The sequence below is a fragment of the Lagopus leucura genome, unplaced genomic scaffold (genome assembly GCF_019238085.1).
Source record: "Lagopus leucura isolate 7727_CA_CO unplaced genomic scaffold, USGS_WTPT01 Super-Scaffold_1, whole genome shotgun sequence".
Classification (NCBI taxonomy): domain Eukaryota; kingdom Metazoa; phylum Chordata; class Aves; order Galliformes; family Phasianidae; genus Lagopus; species Lagopus leucura.
In genome coordinates, this window is record NW_024962250.1 from 33290572 (window position 1) to 33311282 (window position 20711).

A 20711-nucleotide genomic window follows, 5' to 3' on the forward strand; every position below is an offset into this window, starting at 1 on the left:
AAGAAGCAGCAGGAGGGATACATCCTGACCTCACATCTCCCATATGTGTGAGGACAGCATGCACTGATGTGCATCACACCTCCTCCCTCCTTCAGAAGCCCAGCTGAGTAACTGATTAGCAGCCGATCATTATGAGTGCAATTATACAAAGAGCAGAGAAGCTCTAGACTTGCATGGAAGCAACCAAATAAGACAAAAGTTCTGAAAATGAGTAGGACATAAATAGAATCCGTGGGTGCCCCATCCCTGAAGATGACCAAAGCCAGGTTGGATGGGGCCCCGGGCAGCCTGAGCTGGTGGGGGGCAGCCAGCCCATGGCAGGTGTTTGGAACTGAGTGGGCTTTAAGGACCCTTCCAACCCGATTCATTCTGTGATTATGATTTTAGACTAATGCTATTTAGTATCAAAGTCAAACATGATTACAGAGAACCAAACATCTCATCTACCATCACCATACACAAAGAAATCATAAGAAAGCGAAGTAGGTTCAGGCTTCATTGACAGCCACAAAGCATTCTCAGGGCAAGGCTTTGAATTCTGGGTCCAGGGTATGCTGCTCTTCAGATCATGGGGCAAGCCATACCTGTTCCCCCAAACTTGGGTAGGAATTTAATTATCTGCTATATTTTTTCCCATGGCCCAAAACTAATGAAGGAAATACAGAAACAATTTGTCAATTTGCAAGCCAGATAAGCAGTGAGAGGGAGAAGCAGCAAACAGTAGTCCACAGAATGTCCTCTAGACATACCTTTTATATGCTTTTAGGCACCATTCATAAACTAAGAGCTGTTGGCTGAAGGTACAGTGCTCGCTGTCAGTAAGGGCAGAAAGGTGAGAGAACAAAGAGGCCTGGCAGCACCAGGTATAGGGGATGAGCAGTCCTGCCTCCTTGAAGGCACCACTTCTGTGCTCCAGGCTGGGGAGGAATGTTGTTTCCAGCTGACTCAGATGCTGTTTTAGTGTAGTATCATCTGTGTCACCAGTGGGAATAAAGTGGGGAATCTGGGCTGTCCAGTACTGTGTTAGTTCTTTCTCCAGATCTTTCTCCCAGAAGTTTGGATGCCATGTGGAAGCAGGCTCCATCCCTTGCTCACTGCTAAGCCACTCCTCTTTCTTCTGCTTCTGCCAGTTCAGTGACTCACCCACTGACTGCAATGGCTGCAGGAGCATCCCATCACTCCCATCGAGTGCTTTTCTCACAGCAGTCCACATTCGTTCAGTCAGGAGAGTGTAAAGCGACTCAGAGTTTCCCACACCATCGCTCCCAGGCTGCTCCAGATGAGAAATACAAAGGCAAGCTTGAGAAAACTTTCCTTGCTCAATGAAACCACAGATGATTTCCTCTGCAATAGAGAGAATAACAACTCAGCTTGATGCTTGTTCACGCCTCCATTGCTTTAATACCCCCATATTGAAGTATGGAGTTTATGGCTACCCCAAAAATCCTCAAAAGAACCTCATTTCAGGTTCAGCATAAGCAGCTCTCACTTTCAAGTTCTTTCCTTTTTCTCTCTTTCTTTCTCCTTCAGGCTCACTGAGCTGCTGACTGTCTGCAGCAACTTGTCATGATCATCCCAGCAGACCTGCTCTTGTGGGCAATACAGGTTTATTCATAATAACTCTTCACCTCGAGTACTGTGTCCAGTTTTGGGCCCCTCACTGCAAGAAAGATATTGAGGCCCTGGAACGTGTTCAAAGGAGGGCAACAAAGCTGGTGAGGGGTCTGGAACACAGGCCATATGAGGAGAGGCTGAAGGAGCTGGGAATGTTCAGCCTGGAGAAGAGGAGGCTCAGGGGAGACCTCATTGCTCTCTATAACTTCCTGAAGGGAGGTTGTAGTGAGCTGGGGGTCGGCCTCTTCTCTCGTGTCATTAGTGATAGGACCAGGGGGACTGGTTTCAAGCTACGGCAGGGGAGATTCAGGCTGGACATGAGGAAGTATTACTTTTCAGAAAGGGTGGTCAGGCACTGGAATGGACTGCCCAGGGAGGTGGTGGAGTCACCGAGCCTGGGGGTGTTCAAGGAAAGGCTGGATGTTGTGTTGAGGGACATGGTTTAGTGGGAGCTATTGGGAATAGGTGAACGGTTGGACTGGGTGATCTTTTAGGTCTTTTCCAACCTTGGTGATTCTATGATTCTATGATTCTGTAATTCACAAAGGAAAGTACCTTTTTTTTAGAGCAAAGGAATTACAGAAAGAACATCTGAAAGGGCATAGAGCTCAAAGTCGAGCCTAGTAGGAATCCTCTATCTTCTGCATAGAAAGCCTAACAGGACAAAGCACTGCAATCACTGGAATCAATTCAGGAAGCTGCTTTGGGTGTATGTTGAGTGAAAAATGAAAGACACTTGCTTTGTTTTTTTGCATGTATCCTAATTTTCCTCTATGAAATAACTCCTCTGTGGAGTTAGGATTAAATCAAACAGGACTGAAGGGAAGAACATGACACAGACTGGGGAAAGGTTAATGCAAGGATCTCCAGCAAAGCAATGGGCGAGCTGCACTCCTCCTGCCTCAACACACACAGCAAATAGGAAAGGTTTCCTTCATCCAGTTAATCCGTGCACAACTCTGTGGAAGAGCAGCACAGTCACACCCTACAGGGTATAAGTCAGACGTACATCATCCTTTTTTTACAAGATGTATCAGGAGTCTTTGTAAAGATAAAATAAGAGCAGCAAAAAGAAATGTGTATGAGGCTTAGGGAAAGTGAGTCACAGAACATTCACAGAACGTACAGTTCATAAAGGACAATCAGTTAGGTGAAGGATGGTGAGGAGGAAAACTTAAAGGCCCTGTTCCAGAAAGTAACAAAAACAAGTCTATAGGGCTGGAGGAGGCTGAGAAAATCTGGGACTGGGGAGAGAGAGAGTTTCAAGGTTACCTGCAGGCATTTCTCCCTTTTCTTTTTTCATATTTTTTTCCATCTCCAGCAAATTTTCTGTCTCATTTTTGCTTTTTTCCTCCTTTGCAGCTGCCTTTTTCCTGCCAGGAACAGTCTCCACCAAGTTGTTGACTGAGCTTTTCAGTTTTTCTGCCCACTTTTTTTCCTGCTTTTCTCTCTCCTTGGCCTTGGGAAGCATCTTTGTATTCTCCTCGGCCCCTCTCTCCTGCTTGTGGCCTCTTCCCATGAAGGCTCCACAGGAACTCTTTATCTTCTTCATGACCCAGATGATCTGGATACTGAAAATACTATCAGAAAAAGATGTTAAAACTCTTCTGTGCACGGTGATGCTTCAGGTACAAGTTTAGCGTTGATTCCCCAGGGAAGTCGTTCATCCACTAATGTTTTTCTGGGCGGTAACAACCTCCACTTGATTTCTAAGAAATGTAACCTGTTTCCTGCCTGAGCTGAAGAAATGTTTACAGGCTGCCAGCCCTGTTATGTAATCTCTCTGCTCTGGGTAAATGATGTTAAATACGCCATACGCAATTTAACCACAAACGATGGGGAAAAGCCAGTGGAATTTTCACCATTTTGTGAATGATTAAAATACCCCTGCATGCTGCAACGGTTCCAATGACAACCTTATCAGTTTCATAGAGTTAATTACTAGTAATTTCTTTGAGGCATGCATCACATTTCACACACACCACAGGCACCAGCTGTGCCTGAGTTGTTCTGCAGTGAGGAGATCCCTCCTCACACTGGAGCCAGGATCTTCCCCGCCTCTTAGAAAGCCCACTGTTAGCCAAGAAGGATGCAAACCCATAGAGGAGATGTGATGATATTCTTGTTTTAGCAACACTATTTGGAGGAGATGAGAGAGATCTGAAACTTCTGGATGTAACAATTGTCCAGCAACTATACACACAATTATTTACATTAATATATGCACATATATAACTTTCAGGGTGGATATTAGGAAAAACTTCTTCTCAGAAGGAGTGGCAATGCACTGGCATGGGCTGCCTAGGGAAGCATTCAAGAACTGTGGAGATGTGGTACTGAGGGATGTGGTCAGTGGGCATGGTGGGATGGGTTGGGGTTGGACCGGGTGACCTCAGAAGTCTTTTCCAACCTTAATGACTCTATGATTTAACTTGCATACCATTACAGCAATCTGCACTGAAGACAAAGCACATTTATGCCAACTCACTTCGAGGTTCATATTGCCAGGTCCTGAGCTGATGGAGGTTCTGATCCATAATCCTCAGAACAAATTCCTGCAAGGAAAAGGTCATTTAACTCCAGGAGTTCATGTTCAAAAGAGATTTTTAAAAGCCTCAGCACTGCTGCATGAAAGACAATACACTTAGCTATAAGCTGAAATGCTATCCTTACCACGCTCTGTTTGCTAGATCATTGCAAATTGGTTTTATTTTTCCATTCTCTTATTGTAAAAATGGAATTGAGAACTTGAGGATTTCCATTAACTAAGGACAGAGTCTTGTCTTAGCTGGTACAAGCAGTTTTTAATGAAAATCAAATACTACTCAAGAACGATTTTTGGAGGGTATGAATTTAAAGGCTGTGTTTTTCACAGAGCATCCAGATGAATCAGAACATATGCAACTGTCCTTCTGGGTTTAACATCTGCAGCTTCTTCCAATATATTTTCTACATTTTCATGACTGTAAAGTTCTACTAGTTTTCTACTTGGAAACCAAGTAAATATTATGGCTTTTACTCAGCACTTACTTCCACCACCATGTTATCACAGAGTCATTAGTAACATTAGGAAGGAGGAAGCAAATACATTTCACTTAGAAGAATAAACAGAAAATTCTGTAGCAGTCATATATCTGAAGTGTTGCCAGTAGGAAATACCAAGGTTGCAAAATGCTGTGTTTCCCTGATTGTGGAGCAGTCAAAAACTGGGAGCTTTATCTACATTCCAATTTGACATTTTCCATTTTGATCTCACTTTATTTGTTGATTTAATTTTATTTTTATAAAGTTAAAATGTTTTCTTTGGAATGTTAGGGATGCAATATATACTGATACAAGACAGAATCAGTGCTAGTACAGAAGAGAAGCATTCCAAGCATGCTGAAACCCTTCAGCAATATTTTCCCATGAAAATTCCAACACAATGTTTTTATTTTCAACTTCATTGGCATTTTCCAGCAGGACCAGCTCTAACAGAAACCATTGCCTTTGACTTCTTTATAGAAGGAAATTGAATGTCAAAGTGCCAGTCCTGCAGGCATGATTCTCTGCAGTACACAAGTGTTGAATACAGTACAATTGCAGATCGTGCCATAAACTGGGGCACTGTTTTCCCATTTCTTTCAAGGGGAAGAAAAATGAGCCTGTGGAAAATGGTGAGTTATTGAGCAGAGATGTCTGGACTTAGTGGGGCTGGGAAGACCTCTTACTCCAAGCTTCACAGCTGACAGCCCCAAGATGAGAGTGTTCTTAGGGTATCCTATTTGAGCAAGGGTTGAAGAATGGTGATGCTGAGCAGGAAAGCGCTGTATCAGCAAAGGAGAAGCTACCAAGGAGCTGCCAACAGGCAGCTTGCTTTTCTGGCTCTGTGTGCTTTAGCAGCTTATGCAGGGTGCAGAGATATCTCACCTCTGTCTCTAATGCTATTTTACTGCTCAGGATGAAGTTCTGCAGCCAAAAGATCGGGATGTGATACCCAAACTTTTAGTAATGTCCTCACTGCAGTGCTCCCATGGACTTATGCCTAGACAAGCAGAGCCTTGGGGAAGCTGTATGTCTACAGCAGAGGAGCTGAAACTTGTCAAGGTGACACTGGAATAAGAGGTCTTTCACTAATTCTTAACAAAATGCAAAGAAATTGCTTGCTGTTCAAAACAATCACTTTTGACAAGGGAATCCAGGCACTCTGCATTTCACTTACACCTTCATTCTCTATTTAATGGGCACCTAATCTGCCCAAACAAGGGAAGTCCTTCAAAGCAGAAAGGAGAGGATGAGTAAACCACAAGGACACAGCAGTGTAACTAGCACAGTACCTCCTTTGTCAGGTGCACCAAATGACCTTCTTATTCCTCCAAGTCCAACACTCCCACTCTTTGCAGGTGCTCAGTACCCCCATTTGTCCACAGCATGACATTCTCTAAAGGGATTGTCCTCCTGCCCTTCCCCTTGCATTACTCACTGTTAAAGAGGACACATTTGTCCTCTAGAAACATCCCCAGCATTCTGGATTTCCCCCCTTTACGTGGAGCTTCTGGAAAAGCCCACATTAGTGAGACTGTCTTTCTATCTTGGAAGATCTGTAACTCTTTTGTTTTCAGGAGCCTTCCCTGAACAAGTGAATATCTCAGATAAACTCTTACATAGTTTCTCTGTTGACTTAGCTCCTTATCTTGCTGCTTCCCATTGTTTTTTGCCTGTACAGATACAACTTCCTCATAATAAGTGGACTGTGTGCCTGACTTGAACAATTGGTGTTTGATCTAAATGCTGATCAGATGAAGTCAGGCTATTAGCACTTCAAGTGAAATTGCTTTGTAAGAGTCCAATTACATTCATATCCCACTCCAAGCAATGTAATGATGCTCCTGCTCACTTTGTAAGGATTCCACATGACCATAGTGAGGCATATACAATGGAAACTTTGTGCTCAATAGCATCTTTTATATAAAGTACACTTGAGGCAAGCTGGATCTGCAGATCTCAGAGAGAGAGGGAGAGAGAGAGAGAAAGAGATCCAATTGTTTTCATCCATCCTGAATCAAAGACATTAATGCTGGCAGAAAAGAATATTAATGGCGATGTTAAAACCACGGGACAGAAATGTGGTGGCTCCGTAGAGCATAAATTCATGCAAAAGCACTTTCTGAAGCTGCTGTAGCCTGACAGTGTGCTCCACCCCACCCACACTGCATCTTTGATTTCATCAGCAGCAAAAGAACAGCCAGCCAGATCTGTAAGCAAGGTAGGCTCTGGGGGGAGAGAGAAACAGAGAAAAAGCTCCCCTCTAGTTTGACACTGCAGCTGGCATTGCCATCATAGTCTGAGGCAAGAGCCGGCTTTGTTAATTTTGCAAAATCAGCTGTTGATTAGCCTTTGAAAAGCCTATATTTATTACTTCCTAAGGATAACCCTACTTCCCAAAGAAATGACATTATGCAGCCTTAAGTTGCACACATACCTGTGTTTATTTGATCCCTTACTCTGATGTGCTTCTGTGGGTACACTGAGTTTAACAAACCTGACGAGAGAATGGCTGGCACAGCTAGCACACCTTTACACCCTTCTTGACAATGCATGGCTGAGGAGGTATCCTTACTGCTCCTGCTAAGGAACAAAGCACAGCGTGAACTCGGCCTTTACAAGACATCAGAGACTCCACCCAGCAGCTCTGAAGGTACACAGCCATGGTTTCCTTGACTCAATTGCTCACTACATTCCCTGTTTACTCTCTGGCTAACTTGTATGTATGCTCAAGTAAACAAAGCAACAGAAATATTTAATACAAGCAACCTTCTCCATAGCAACAGATGGAACAAAGCCGCTTTCTGCAGTGCCTCCTTCCCACAGGCTGGACCCCCCCTCTTCCCTGATGTTTGGGGTACCCCAAGGAATCAGAAGAGCTTCCTCCTTTCTCTTACTGAGGGCATCCACCTGCATTTCTCTTCCCAGCTCAGCCAGTGATTTTCATCACGTTTTTCAGAAGTCAGTCTCAGATTCTCTCCAGCTTCAGACTGGACTGAAATTAGATGTATTCATTTTGTTGGGGGTGGGGGATAAGCAAATAGGAAAGCTAGATGGTCCCAGCAGTTTTGTGCTCTTAAGAAAAAACACTAAGGACCTGAAAATAAGTTCAACCCAGAGAACTGAAAACAGCTCTTTCCTCTGCCCATAACGCTGAAACAAAACACTTTTGAGGTACAGTTTGCACTGCCTGTATTTTACTCATCATGGTGAGGACTTGATTCCAAACTGACCTCAATTTTCACTTAATTAGTAACCTCATTTGCAGTGCTTTTGAAACATTTTTACCTAATTCCTGGGGATTTTGCCTCATTCTATTTTTTATTAGAATGAAACAAGCATTATTTTAAGGAAGATGTTTCCCCTTTTGACAAATAGTAATAAATAACATAATCCTCCAAATTTTAAAGATGAACTATAGAAAGCCTAGCAATAGGATAGGACCCAAAAAATCTCTGCATTAATAATACCCAATGCACTCAGCAAAAGAAGAATAAAGTAATACTTCCAGAAGTGCTAGTTTCTTTTTCAGTAAAGAAACTGGTACCAAGCTGGGAATTTTCATACCCTGATCTTTCCCTACAGACCTCCAGCAAAGAGTGAAAACACTGCAGTGATTGCAACTTCCTTCTGCTTCTCTTTAGTGAAAGAAGGAGAAGGATTTATGCATAGCATACAATAAGTGCTGGGTTAAAAACAATTTGTTCCTTCAGACCATGAAATGAGTGTCTAGGTTCAGACAAATGCTGGGATAACAGAACATTTCAAAGCAAACTTGCTGGTTTTCTTACTCTAAGACAGACCTTCGGGCTCTGTTTGCAGTTTGGTTATATTTGGCTGTGCAGAAATAGCAGATACAGGGAGGAGCATGATGCAGTTTCCATGTTCCTTCACACTTCTGTGCAGAGGCCAGTGGCTGGTTTTGCATTACTGGCGTGGAAAGACAGAAGGCTGTCGCCCTTAGAGTGGCACCAACACCTGCAGGGACACACGGAGAGGAGAGGGCCAGCAGATCTGGTCAGAAAAGGCCAGCGCTGGCACCAAGCTGAAGGGCACAAACACACTTCAGTCTGTGCTTGGCCAGCATGCATGGGACTCAGGCAATGAATTTCCTGTAAGTGTTTGAGGACTATTTCCCAGTTTCTCTGAGTTTCTCCGTAGATGACAAGTTAACACAGAACAAGTTATCACCTTGTTCCCAGCAGCCATACACTTGTTCCACCTAAGCTCGAGAAGATCCCTGTTCAGCCCAGCCAACCTTCTGCCTCACCTGTGTTGTTTCAGCATTTAGGAATTGCAGGCTCCTGTCTTCTCAGAAGATGGTACTCAGAAAGCGACCAGCACTAACAGAAATGCCTTCAAAAGCAATTTCCCAGGGGACCTTACTGTTTCCTGAACAGACTAAAATCTGTTCTCTTCATATCCACTGTTGAGGTTTTGGTGTCAGTTTTTCTCCTACCACCAAAGATATTAAATTTGACCACTTTATGGTCACTGTGGCTAAGACAGCCACCAATTGCAGCTTCACACACCAGGTGCTCACAAGCAACAGAGCTAGGAGGGCACCTTTCCTCGTTGGTTCCCTTAGTTCCTTTACCAGGAAGTTGTCATCAAAGTGTTTTAGGAATTTCCTGGACCCGTTTATGTCAGCTGTGTGATGTTCCCAATTAACATCTGGCACGTCCCCCTTAAGGGGTTGAAGTCCCCCATAAGGACAAGGGCAGTAGATCTCGATGTCTCTCTTAGTTCCTTAAAGAATAATTCATTGGTGTCATCATTCTGGCTGGGTGGTCTATAGCAGTCTCCCACCACAACACCTCCTTTATTTGCTACTCCCTCAGTCCTAACCCAGAGGATCTCAGCCATGCCATTGCCTACAGACAGCTCCATACATATGAACAGTAATGCAATATACACCGTGTGCCAAACTGCAGGCTGAGGAGAGGTTTGAAGGACTGGTAACTTGGCCTCTGCCTGAGAAAGCTTCAGGAAACGATGAAGGGGAAATACCCACAGGAGTCATTTCTTTCCTTATCTCCTATTACTCAGAGTCCACCCTTGTTACTCCAGCACTTGGAAAGCCCAAGTCCTGAAAGATCTTGTGATGACACTAAAAAAATACCTCTGCTACAGAAGCCTCTGCACTGCTATGAGCCCGATTATATTCCAGAAGACCAGCCACAGCCACCGAGCCTCAGAAAAGTGTCATCCTAAGAGCCAGCCGAAGAGTTTTCCTATCCAAAAAGGGTTCAGGTTTGGTACAGGAGAACTACCACTTAAATGCTACTTGGAAAGCGCTTTCTTAAAACATAAATTATGGATATTGTTTGCTAGTGTGATAAAGAATGCATCATTGCAGCCACCATGTCTCTTTTCAAGATGTTCCATGATTTTATCCAGAGGTGTTTCTCTTTTTAGAAGTTAGGAGTATGAATATTCCGCCTCCATTTGGACAGAGGCAAGCCTAAAATGATTTTATTTGAATCTTTTATTTGGCTTTGACTGACAGGCTTCCTCTGTGCATTTTTTCATAGATCCACAGATTCACACCAGCAGTGAATAATTTAGGTTCAATTTTGAAGAAAACATCCCGCTCACCCACAGTCCTGTGTGGAGTAGCATGTGCAGAGATTTGGGACTGAAAATTCACTTTCCACACTCCAAACTCATTCGCCTGTTTTTCCTGCTGCCACAAGAGGCCAGTGATTCTATTTCCAGTCTCCAGTGTTTCACCAGCACTACACTGACACAGCTCCACGGGCACATCTGTCAAACACCATCTGGAGGCTAAAAATCATAACTACAGACTGCTTTCCTGAACAAACCTGTCACACAGGAGCTGTGCACAACTTCATCTTAACATCAAATCTCAGCCATCTCTTCCACCATCCTTCACAAATGTATCATTCATCAGGCATCTCTGGTTACAGAGGCAGGAACACCCCACACACCTGCACTGACTGCAGAATATGGAAGCGTCTGTCTTGCCAAAGAAGTTGTTTGATTTTCACATTTTTAGAGATGCTCAGCATCTAGCATTTCTCATTTCCCCTTCTGGGCAGTCTGTATAAGAATTCCATTCCTATCCCACACTGGGCACAGAGCTAGTTTATCTACTAGCTCATCATATCAGACAAGATGACATGTCACATTGCAAAAAGGTCAGTTCTAAAAGATTTCTGCAACCTCTTCTTTCAGCTCTATGCTACTGAACTTAAGCAAGATATAGCAATAGGTTTGCAACAGCAGCAGGAGCCCATGAGGGTCCTAAGAGAGAGCTAATCATCCTCTGAAATCATTTCAGTAAAATACACCGTGGAGGAAGTCTGCATGAGCACAAAGAGAAGCATTAAATTTTCATCAGCATGAGTTCAAGCTGAATAAAGCAGGCCTCCCAAATGCACTGTGATAAAACATTTACACTGCACCACAGTGTTCCTTCCAAAAACAGAAAAGCATTTAGAGACACGGCATTAGAAAATTCAGCATTGCTATGTGAGGGGGGAGCTCTGTGAGTCTTCAACTTTTTCTGACCGCTTCTCCTCCCACAGGAAAGAAAGAAATATGGCCACAACAAGGGGTGGGCAAGACTTTGGGGGCAGGAGGAGGCAGGAGATACAAGCTCAGGAAAGGAAAGAGAAGGGCATTTGTGATGCTGCCAATGCCAGAACATATCCCATCCTTCTGTGCTTCTCAGCAAAGCAGAGAGAGTGCTATATAAAGATCCAGAAACACGAACCCACGTGAGCTGCACTCACTGCAAGAGCACCACCAGCACCCACTGCTTGCTGCAGGGATCCTCAAGGAAGCACAGTTAGATAAGCTGCAAGGATGTTTCTAAATTATCAAGAACATTTCGAAAAGAATCAGAGTTTTTAATCTATCCTGAAGAAACACACAGTCTGTAATGCTGTGACCTGAGATATCCAGCACATGTTATTGGACTTCTGAAATTCAGTGAATAAAACAGAATCGAGGCTGCATTCCAACAAAGGATTTTAAGGACACGACTCTTTCCTTTAGCTTCAAAGAAAAAATTCAGCCCATCTGTTTGGTGAGCAGGAAGTCAAGCTGGAGTGTTGTTTATGTGCTCCATGGCTACATAACAATTAACAATAAATATCTTAGAGCCTTGGACATCTGAAAGTTGCACAAATTGCAAGAAGAATTAATGTATCTGATCTTGATGCAGCACAAAATCATTGCATTTTAAGGCAGCTGTATGGAGCTTGTTTGCTTGAATGAACATTGTTTTAGGGGTATTTTCTGCATAAGTTTTTAATGTTGAGGTTTCAGGCCCAACAGTGGTTACATGCTCACTATGCTCGCTGTTACCACACTGTTCACAGTTAAATGTAACTACAGCGGACAAAACGCTAGCAAAATATAAACCTTCATGCTCAGAAGCTGTTTTACATTGGGAAAAAGAAGATGGCACTGATTTGCTGGTGGGGAGAAGAAGATGAACAGGGCTCTAGACCTGGTTCCTACTAACCTAACCCTCAGCATAACCATTTAGATCTATGCAAAGGGAGAACCAAAGAGCTGTAAGATATCTTCTGGATCAAAAAGCAATGGATCACACTTTGCGCAGAGGCAAGTGGGACATGAATCCTTCACAAATTCAGTTGCATCCCACCTTTGCAGGTATTAGCATGAGTGAGAAAAAGCATATTAACATCTTGTTTCTTCTTGCTTCACTGTTTCAGAGCAGACATAATACACGTGTATCAGAATTCCAACCTGGACTGTATTCATACACAAAATACATAGCATAATAGAGCAGTACAACTTCTTCTGGGAAACAGATGTACCTTGTGATATTTATTCTAACGTATTTGAAGGGAAGAGATGGGGAGGGATATTGGTATGTATAGCAGGCAATGACTGATATTTAAAACCTTTGGCATTCCCATATGAGCCTGGAAATAACCGTCAGATCTATCAGTTGCTGTCACTGACGACAGCATATAAATGACTATCTAATCTGCATATACAATTGAGTAATCAGATACCATATGTAAAAGCAGTTATTTATAGGTGCAGAATCAGATCAAATTTAAGCCCAGTCCTTGTAACGTATTATCTCACAAGTCAGATCCTCTTGGACACAGGTACAGACGTTTATTACTGAGCGCCTCATCTTAGATATTTTTTTGAACATCACAATTAATACTTCATACTATTGATTTTCCACTGTGCACTGAATCAGCCCTGCCTGCATCCAGCCTGCTGACAGGAAGCTAGAGCTGCTGTCCACAGAACGCCTGTCAATGTAAGGGGCTGCTTGTGCACAAAAGCAGCCAGGAAACCAAGCAGGTCCTGCTGAAGGCCCATCGCTCCACTCAGTGAGGGCTTGATCTGTTCTTATGAACAGCTGACCTAGATTCTCTGCCTGAATGAAAGCCTTTTCCGGCACTGAGTCTGTTCAGACTCAGAAACTCATGTATTGCTCATCATGAGAGAGTAGAAAAATAGTGGATATGTTAAGGGAAAGCAGCAGCATCAGGCGGACCATCCTGTCAGCAGCCATCCCCTCCCCCTCTTCCCTGAGACCCCCAGAGGAGCCATAGAGATGAGAATGTAACATCTAATTAAGCACCTCTCCAATCAGATCTGGTTCAACAATTGCAAATATCACAAGGCAGTTTGGTTTCCCTCATCATCTTATTTTTTGCACACAGCTAACATGCAAACTAGGTCAGTATTATTCCTACTGGAGCACTCACTATGGGTGTTATTTTTAGAAAACCATGTGATTGTCTGACTTTTATTTATGAAAGCACCAAAAGATCCACTGTATGTTTTCCCGTCTGTCATATTTGGGGTGGTTTGCTGTTTTAGTTCTTTGGGTTTTGTTGCTGAGATCTCTGGCCTCTTTTTAAAAGGGCAGAGTCAGACTAAATCAGGAGGCCTTGCAGTTCACATGCCTTAGCAGGCTCTGCAACAAAGCACATGCAGCATGAGCAAAGCAAACCAGACAAGTGCACTGAGAAGCTGTGAAAGGCAAGGCAGGGATGCAGGCAGCGAGAGACAAGGAGATGGAGCAGAAATTGGAGGTCTTTTGTGCCAACTTACTGATGGCTTTACCATCCAACCTTGCAATCCCATATTAATTGGCACTGCTTCTATCACATTCTCTCCAATTCTTTATTAAGCAAGTCTGTATCGGCTGTCTAGCTGTACTTGAGATCAATCATCAAATTACCCCAGTGTCCTGTTAATACTTTTAAAAATGATTCTCCAGCTCTGCACAATTTACGAGTGTCTCAAAGTATTTAAAATGCCTGGCTCAACAACTGAGAAATCTGGTTAGTCTTACTAAAATTGCTGATGTAATCTATTATCATTGCTAATTTAAGGCATCTGGCTTTAGCAGGCATTATTTGGCATATCCTGAACTGCTGTTAGATGGAGAGATTTTAGTGCACTGCTATATACCTCTGTTCCCTGGCTTTTTTTTAATGCAGTGGCACAGCTGTGCAGGGAGGTGGGGGCGTCACCGTCCCTGGAGGTGTTCAAGAACCATGGAGATGTGGCACTGAGGGACGCGGTTGGTTTGGTTTGCCTTACTGACCTTTTGCACTTTCGGCAATTGCTTTATATTCATTACTACCATCTTTCTTTTTTTTTTTTTTTTCTTTTTTCCCTATGCTTTATGCTTAAGAATATGCCTTTGTTTTATTTTTTTGTCACTGCTTTCACTCCATGTAGCTTGACTGAATTAAATCAGCACAACCCTCCCTGAGCTTTGTTACTTTTTGATTATAAACTAAAACATTCTGAGTCAGCTCTTGCTTTTGATGCCTATTTACACCTTAAGGTCTTCCTGTCACCTGAATCATCTCAAACATGTTTTCATCATCAGGAAAACAGCTAATTAAAATATCAAAACTATGCAGTCCTGTGCACTGGCCTTTGTTCACATGTAGCTTGTTTACATGCTGTAACCATAATTAGCACCTGCATCTATGTGACCACCATATTTCAGTGCCTCTTCATTAGCCTAAAGTAATACAATACAGAAAAGGTTATGACATGTTTGGAACTAGGAAATTCCTGTGTATACCTCTTTAAACTCTCCAGGTCATTTTAGCACGAGCAGCTGCTGAGATGGGAAGCTTCCACGGCAGGGACACCACAGACATGGCAGTCCAAGGGCTGGCATCTTGCTCTGCAGTGACTTGCAGAGGCAGGTACCAGTCATTCAGCCTTCTTGCGTTATACACTGGATCGTTCATCCACAAGCACTTAAAACTACTTTTTTCCTTGGAAACAGAAGTCATGCTAATTTTCATAGAATCAACAAGGTTGGAAAAGTTCTCAAAGATCATCTAGTCCAGCCATCCGTCCACCACCAATATTGCCCAGAAAATTATATCCCTAATTTTGAACTATCCTCATACCTCCCTATTACCTCCAGTGACATTTACACTGGCATTAAACAAAGTTTCCCACCACAATACAAGAGTGCTGTAATGAACAATTTGAGTTCTTCCTGATCCTTTCCTGTTTGTGAAGCCTGACTCCTCACAAAAGCTTACAGATAACGAAATTATGTTCTCCTCCAGGGTCCTCAGTTCATTTTGTCCTGTTCCCACTGGATTTTGCTCTAAACAAAAGACATCTTTCCACAGACATCTTTCCAATTTCTTTCTTAATTAATAAAAGAGAAGACTAGAGCTTCTGATATTTTTCACTATTAGATTCCAGAAATCAACATCAAAAGTTAATATTTGACCACTTCTTCCCCAAACAGCAGCATCAGCCCTCTCTCTTCACTGTCAAGACAGGAACTTAGAAGAACTACGTGGTGTTTGAAATGAAAGCAAGGGGAATCAAGTAGCTATTTCTATTACCAGGATGTCTCCAATGCCGACTTCAAATTAAAGCTCTGAATTTCCCTAGATTCTCTAAGTGAGGAGTCATCATGCAACAACCAGTCTGCACGTACGCCTACAAAGCAGAAACCACATGATGAACACAGCCAACAGAGTATTGCAAGCCCCACAGTTAGACACTTCCACCAACATGCTGCGTACACTCAAATTTGGAAAAACTGCTTTCATCTGTCCTTTCTAATTCATTCCAAGCTCTGGAGCTTGCATCATAGGCAGACTGCCTTCCTGAGCTAGCTGGCAGTACTGTCTTGGTGACTCCTCCAAAAAGAAACAACTTCAAAAGAAACGATGTAGGATGAAAGACGAATGGGCCAGATCCAATTCAAATTCTAAACTACAAATAACATTTCCTTCTCAAGTAAAGACCAAGCTGTCACGGAGCATTAGGCATTCACTGTAGATAAGGTTGCACAAGCTGTGCCCTCCATGCGATGAATGAGAAAATGCAGACATCTGGCTATGCCATCCTGAGCACAGCACAGCTGTGGTACTCAGATCTGTGTTTCAGGAGTGGTGAGTAAGAATCACGTGCAGGACACTCCGGGATGTTTTAAGAACACTGGACATATCCTGTGAACTTGCTGAAATGGCCTGGCCAGCACAAGCTGCCTGGTTGGCTGTCCATGCATCACACTGCGATGCCACATCATTCTAAAACTAACCACCAAAAAACCGATGGGTTTGGATAAAGCCATAAAGGTGACTTCTTTTACCTCAGGCTTTGCATTTCTTTTCCCTACACTGTCACATAAGACTCACACATGGGTCAGTTCGACTACCTATCACATGTAACATGTTGTATGTGATGCGGAGCCAGGAGTAGGCTGAATGGCTGAGCAGAAGAGGAGTGCCTGCTGGCTGCTGTCTTCTGAATCAGGCATTTCCTAACTCTGGGCAGTGGATTGTGTCTCTTTTCCAGGAGCAGATTTTGACAAAATGTTTCAGAACTTTCATATTTCATATTATTCCATCTGCCAAACCTGTCTGAAACTGGTCAATGCACTGGAGGAAACCAATAAGTTGAAGAGCTCAGATTTTACTTCTTAAAGTCATACGCTTATCTTCCTTAGCCAGAGCAATTGTGTGATTCAGGCAATAACTTTGCAGGATACAAACATAAGTTGCATTGAATTTTCTGTAACCGCACTCTTTTGGGATTAATACATACAAAAATAAAACACACTTTTTCAGCCACCAACACATTTGTTTTATATCTCAGTGTTAAAACCAGTGGACTAATCCTGCTTTGAAAAAGAACTGTAGGCTGCAATTATTCACTGCACTCATTAATAGCAAAACCTGCTTTCCAGTTATTTCAGGCACCCTCCTGAAATTATGCAGCTCGTTATTGGTGCCACATTCCCATTTCTCTCAAGAGCCTTTTGTACCAAGAACAAACAATAGCTTCTTCTTAATCAGGCTTGGCATTAAAAGAAGAACTCATGTTACAGAGGAAGGGCTGTATCATTGTGCCTTACTACCTCAAGTCACACAGGAATTTCACAAGTCCCTTCAAACTTTCAGTAATACACAATACCTGGGGAAGTTATGAGCATCACAAGGAAAACTGCTGATTGAAGTAACAGAAGTATTAATGAGTACAGGACAATAGGCACAGACAGGCAGGTGAACAAAAAGCAGAAGCAGAAGTGTAAGGTGAGCCATGTTACCAGCTGTTCCATAACAAGAGAGCTGGTCCACTTCTGCTCTGTTATCCACCAGCATCACACACTATGCCACTGAAGTTCAAGGAGGTACCTCAGAAGATGAAACTACTGCAGAGGTGAGAAATGCAACTCATTTTTTTCTGCTAATCAGAAAGCATGAGTCCTCTTCTAAGCCAAAGCAATGTTGCCCTTGCTACTACAGTTCCTCATGGGCAATATACGTGGGTCATTCCAGTGCAAAATTATTGTGACAGCAGATTGAGGGTCATGTCAGACTGGAACACACACAACACAGCCCTATATTCCCTTCTTCTCATTCTTTAAATATCCTATCTTTCCATTTTTTTTAAGCACAAAATGAAGACTTCATGTCTTTTTCAGGGAGAGTAATGTTTTATTTAAGATGCCCTGTGAGCACCATGAATTTTACATGACAGAAGCTCCACCCACAACAGCCTTAAACCTCTCCCTTTCAGTCAGCAGGGCTGTGATCCTGCAGCCAACAGATGTGCTATCTCCCACTGGGAGCTCTGCCACGAGGCTGAGTCATGTTGTGGACCAACATACCCCTTGGGTCTACTGTGGGACTCTGATAGTGTCTGTGGAGGTACAACCTGTTAATAAGTATTCAGAAAGGCAAGCTTTTACAGTAAGCCGACCCTATTCAATTCTCAGTTAGCCATGGAAGATTAATTGGGTTTGGGATTAACTGGAAACTTCCTCCCCATAGCAACCACAACTACAGCACAGTGACATATAACACAGGGTGCACAAGCCTCAAGGCCAAGTCCCACCTGGGAGTCCAACAGGCTAAAGCTGTCCTTGCTTTGCACAGAAAGCAACAGGTGAAGGACCTGAATATGCTCTTACCCCCAGTTAAGCTCCAAGCCAGGATCTGGTTTTATGTAGGTTGCCCGTCACACACTGTCTCTGATGGCTGAAAGCTGCCATTATCTAAGTGAACTAGAAGATACCACTACACTAATACAAGAACATGCTGTGTTGCCTGCAAAACTTTCCAAACTGTGAGGCAGCTGGTGTGCTGACACCATTGCCTATGTGCTGAGTAATGATGTCTCACTGTCTCTTTGTGCTCCCTTATCTGTCTCCTTCCATCTGTTGTTCTCTGTCTTCCATTTGGATTGTATGCCATTCAAAGCAGGGTTTTTTTCTAGCAGCCAGCACTAGGAGCTCATCTGTGACAGTGCACCACCAAATCAGTCTGATAACTCACCTAAATCAGTAACTGGTGAGCTGGAGTTGATGTTGTTCAGGAATGTGTATACGAATGGATTAAGAATAGTGTACTTGGGTGAGAAGCATGACTCAGAAGTGTTACTAGCATTATCCTTTTTCACGTTCATAAACCTAAGAAATGAGAGAAATGTGGGAGGGGGTAGAAAAAGACAAAAAGGCAAAGAGACAGCAGGCTGGCAGGCAGGCAGCTCTCAAACATAAACGCACTACACGACTGGTACACAGACCAGATGCCGAGAAGAACTGAGCATTTGTAACTCCTACTCACATTCTCATTTCTTCTTTTACAGTTATCAACTTCGCATGCTTCTCCATTTTGGTTTTGCTTCATCTTTCACATAGATAAACCACGACCTGGATCTTATCTTCATGTATCCAAGCGACTTTACCATCATATCATGTGCGCACACAGCTACACCCACAGGTCAAGGCATCTCCTTTGCTGCCTTCTGTACGTGATGATAGTGCAACTACTCTGGTCACCAGGACAACAGTTCCAGCCCGTCAAATTGATAAGAAGTTGGTTGGCTGGGTTCATGATCTGAAAGAAAACACTGAGGAAATAAATGTAGTGTGCAGCAGTAAGCTGCAAATGGTATTTGCTTTTCCTCTTAGGAAGCTGGAATGAAAAGAAAGAAGAGGATCTAAAGAGAAGAGACTTATTTAACTTTTAAAACTCCACAGTTAGAAGACCACTAAGACCAGGAACTGGAGGTAACACATGGGGCTTATCTCAGCCTTCCCATGCAAAGGGAGTAGTTTTAAGGCCACAGAACCTCAAATTTCCAGAAGTGACCAAAGTTACTGTCATGTCAGCAGGCCCAGAGGTTGTCTTTGATAGACAACAAAGTAAAGGAAATAAACATTACAGTCCAAACAGTCTCTGTTGCTAGAATTGCCTCTCACTATCAGCAGCCAGGACTGCTAAAAGAGTGCAATACCTTATGCCAACACTCAAGCTGTTTCCTGGCTGGACGTGTACTCGCTACAGGACCAGGAAGCAACTTTTTGCTCACAAAACAACCCCACCAAATACAGCTGAATCAATAATCAGGGCCAGTCACTCCAGAAAATTGCTTTGTGAAATGGACATTTGGTAGATACAGAAGTCAAGCTGTAAATTCAGTCTTTCCAATGCTGTCAAAAGAGAAATACAGAACACCAGTACCATCTGTAATGTTCAGTCCTACAGCTTCAAGGAGCACAGTCCAATCACTTTGCCAGTGCAGAAACAGATATGAAAAACAGTCTGAAAAGAAAATTACTTGTAACTGGAAGCTAAGACCATTTGAACAGTTCATTTGTAGCCCACAGAGTGCATTGAGGGGGTATGTGACAGACAGAATATATCAGAATATATCAAAGTGGTAAAACTTTATCAGAACAAGAAACGATTGTGCAAATCCAGCTGAAATTGAAAAATTCTGATAAGACCATTCCCTGTAAGACTGATAAGAAATGATGTCCTGTCCCTGTCAGGGCTACTCGTGGGCACAGCATTCTGCCTGAGCAAGGCTTGCATCAGTGATGTTCAAGGTAGCATCCAGAAATGCAGGTCACATGGCCAAACTCTAATCTAAATGAGAAGAGGCCAGCAAGAAGAAGAGTGTCAGACTGTATGATAAGGAATCAGGCAGCCATCAGCCAGTGCTAAAGGAGTATATGATGGTAAAAGGTCTCCCCTCCCACCTCTGCTTCCCAGTCCTTCCATGAAACAGATGATGAATTTCAGCCTCTTTGTTCTGTTTCCCAGCTGTAATTTGACAGTGAATTCTCTTTTTAGAAAGGTGCTACAGCATTCACTCTCCCTACCCTCTAGCCTACACACTGGGGAGAGGGGAACTGCATAGTCAGCTACACAAACATCTCTGGCTGGAGCAGAAATGTATACATAATCTAACATATTCAAGGCCTTTCTGAGCACAGCAAAGCAATGCCAAGAAACAGAAAAATGTCATCAAGGCCACATAGATGGATTTCTTGCATTTGTTCTGCATCTCAGCCACAACAGGCAGGCACAATACACAGAGACAAAGAAGCCTTTCTCAGTAAGCAGTGTGGCACACACTCCTGGGTCACATAAGGCGGCTGTGCGTCTGCCCAGTCCCCTTTCCCCTGTTTTGATTGTAGCTGCATCCTTTCTGTGTCAAGATGTGGATACTTAATACATTCTCACCTTTGCCCTCAGCTACACACTGTTTCTGCTTAGCTAATGCTTTTCTTGGCAGGCTCAGCTAGACAAGTCAGA

The 20711-nt window shown here is 43.1% G+C and overlaps 1 protein-coding gene across 8 annotated transcripts in view; it reads right to left on the minus strand.

Moving 5' to 3' along the window:
• The window catches only part of LOC122175562 (exocyst complex component 3-like protein), a 55886-nt gene extending 36063 nt beyond the window's left edge, over positions 1–19823 (minus strand). For 2 of the 8 annotated variants that reach the window (XR_006177499.1, XM_042863346.1), the window contains exons 1-5: positions 19632–19814; positions 18732–19017; positions 4103–4169; positions 2887–3194; positions 750–1344 (exon numbers count right to left, since the gene is read on the minus strand). Coding sequence is in view for 7 of the 8 variants with exons in the window: in XM_042863346.1 (XP_042719280.1) it covers positions 750–1344; positions 2887–3166 (875 nt within the window). In the remaining variant the exon portion in view is untranslated. Of the gene's footprint in view, positions 1–749; positions 1345–2886; positions 3195–4102; positions 4170–7075; positions 7222–18440; positions 18460–18731; positions 19018–19631 lie in introns of those variants that run through there. The other 6 variants (XM_042863516.1, XM_042863883.1, XM_042863799.1 and 3 more) reach the window with 6 other exon arrangements.
• Between the last annotated feature and the right edge of the window lie 888 nt (positions 19824–20711).